The sequence below is a fragment of the Aplysia californica genome, unplaced genomic scaffold (assembly GCF_000002075.1).
Source record: "Aplysia californica isolate F4 #8 unplaced genomic scaffold, AplCal3.0 scaffold00174, whole genome shotgun sequence".
Taxonomy (NCBI): domain Eukaryota; kingdom Metazoa; phylum Mollusca; class Gastropoda; order Aplysiida; family Aplysiidae; genus Aplysia; species Aplysia californica.
Genome location: NW_004797444.1, coordinates 876,146 through 878,482, shown reverse-complemented (window position 1 = coordinate 878,482; position 2,337 = coordinate 876,146). Strand labels below are relative to the sequence as shown.

The 2,337-nt window shown below is 39.3% G+C and overlaps 1 protein-coding gene across 1 annotated transcript in view; it reads right to left on the bottom strand.

Moving 5' to 3' along the window:
- Positions 1-2,337, bottom strand: part of LOC101855722 (adrenodoxin-like protein 2, mitochondrial) — a gene marked incomplete at its 5' end in the record, with an annotated part of 17,016 nt that overhangs the window by 4,550 nt on the left and 10,129 nt on the right. Inside the window, 1 exon segment of the mRNA XM_005098170.3 lies at positions 490-602. Within this exon segment, the coding sequence (XP_005098227.1) occupies positions 490-602 (113 nt within the window).

Here is a 2,337-nt window from a genome sequence, read left to right as displayed (position 1 = left end):
CCGCGGCGCGTACCGCGCTGCTCGTGTCTCATCCTTGTCTACTTACTACCCACTAAAAGCTGTGTTGTTCATTTTCTTCGGTACAGCTATACTTCCTCCGATGGTATTCGCTGTGTCTTTATTGCTTCAACGATCAGCTTTTTGGGAATTCCCTCGTCTATATTTGTTAGCAGAGCTCCGCCCGCTGCCCCTACCTGCTTTATGCCCGCCTTAGCTGATTATTCGCTTGTAGCAACTTCCTACGTCCCCGATGTTTCCTTGCCCCTTCTGTTTTCCTGTCATTTTTTTAAGCCTCTTTCTGCTTCCATTGCCGTTGATTGTTTCAGATCAATCTATTTGCCCCCCCCCCCCCCCCCCCCCCCAAAGACTTTCCCACTAGGGAATTGACCTTATTATACATTCGCAAGTAGGAGCTGACAACGAAAAGGGAAAAGATAAAAAAGGAAGGAAAGTTGTCAGCTGTAGGCTACTATAAACCATAACACTCACCAAAGCCATCGATATCTACATCATGCTCGATAATGATGTCAAGAAGGTTATCCCCCACCTTGGCTTGCACTTCTTGCTTCTCACCATCACGCAAGAGGAACGTCACATTTATTCTGGAGCATAAATATTCACATCTCATATATATATATATATATATATATATATATATATATATATATATATCTATATACACAATGTTATATACAGACAAATGACACTCACATATACTTTTAATCTGCAGAAAAACACAGAAATAAAAAAATGACAGATTTAAACAAACTGAAACAAATGATAATCTAGATCTATATGAAATGTATATATCTAAAAAATAAAATAAATGACCGACCACCCATTGCCGAGGAGAATCATAATACAGAAAAAACACCAGGGGGAAGTGGGAATTGGTTATTTGAACAGGTGATTGCCTTAAACAGTTGGTCTTTTGAGTAGACACAACTGAATAAATGTATGTAGACAAACACAGAGGTTCAGAGACAGGGAGAAGGAGAGAGAGAAAGAGAGAGAGAGAGAGAGCGGGAGAGAAAAAAAAAGAGAGAGAGAGAGAGAGAGAGAGAGAGAGAGAGAAAGAGAGAGAGAGAGAAAGATGGAAAAAAAGAAAACACCAAAGAAACTGATGACTTGTACAAAGAGAGAGATGGTATTAGTATTAGGCTTCACTGGCATTCAATGTGTCACTGTGTCATATAATGTCATGGACATTCTTTATTTACTAACCAAATCAGTGTGGTCTGAACTTCCTGGACAACTTCATCCTTGAAATACGATTTATGATGATCATTTTATTTGGCAAATAACACTTTTATGGTGACAATTTATCATAAAAGGAATTAGACCCTTAAAAAATCTTTTAAATTGGTCAGAAAGACTCAAAATTTCTTGAAGCAAAAAAGATACACCCCAATAAAAAGCAAAAAGAACAGAATTTTGTTCCTTTTTTACTTATTTAAAAAAAAATCGGAGTCTATAATCTGCTAACATTCCAAATAACAGCACAAAACTCTCTGGACCTTACAACATCCTGCCCCCCCCCCTCCCCCCCCCCCCCGCCATGTTAACTATGTGCACTTTAAGAAAATCCAAAGATAGCGAGGTTACAGAGGAGCAAGGGAAAGCCACGTGTTGCGCTGTTCCAATCACGTTAACACTTTAGCAAGGTTCATCAGAGCTGCTCTTAAGATGGAGAACCTCGCTAACCAAAGGATGTTTTGTCACCCACTCGCTGGATCGAAAAAGTAAAGTAAAGTAAAGCAGTCATCCAATCAGATTGCATAATAAAGCGCACAAGTAAAACACACACTTCATAGCAGGGTTGTGGCTAAGGCCCATCACAATACATTGACAAAATTTGATTGCCTAAGGATTAACATTAACAAAGTCATAGGGTTTTTTTTGTCTCTCCAGCAAACTTCTAAAATTCAAGTTATCCAGGGTCCAACAGAGTTCCGGCATTACACAATTCATACACACATGAATGAAAGCAAAAAGCATCTGCTTTCTTCAGCTATGAGTTCCCACACAGATAAGAAGTCTTTCCGTGAACGAGTTTCACAAAATAAATGTAGCCTGCAGAGTGAACCAGAAGCCTACTTTTTGTGATTTCTTAGGAAATATCTTTCCATTTACCCTTTGCTCCACATTTATGCACTTACTTAACTCTAATCAGAGACAATACTTTGCACTTTTTAATCTAATGGTCAAATAATCTCCCCCCCCCCCCCCCCCCTACCATTTTTGGGGGATAAATTTATTTTCACTATTATTTGTATTTTTGTTCCTTCAAATTTGGCTAAAAACATTCTCTTCATGGGGGGGGGGGGGGGGGGGGTG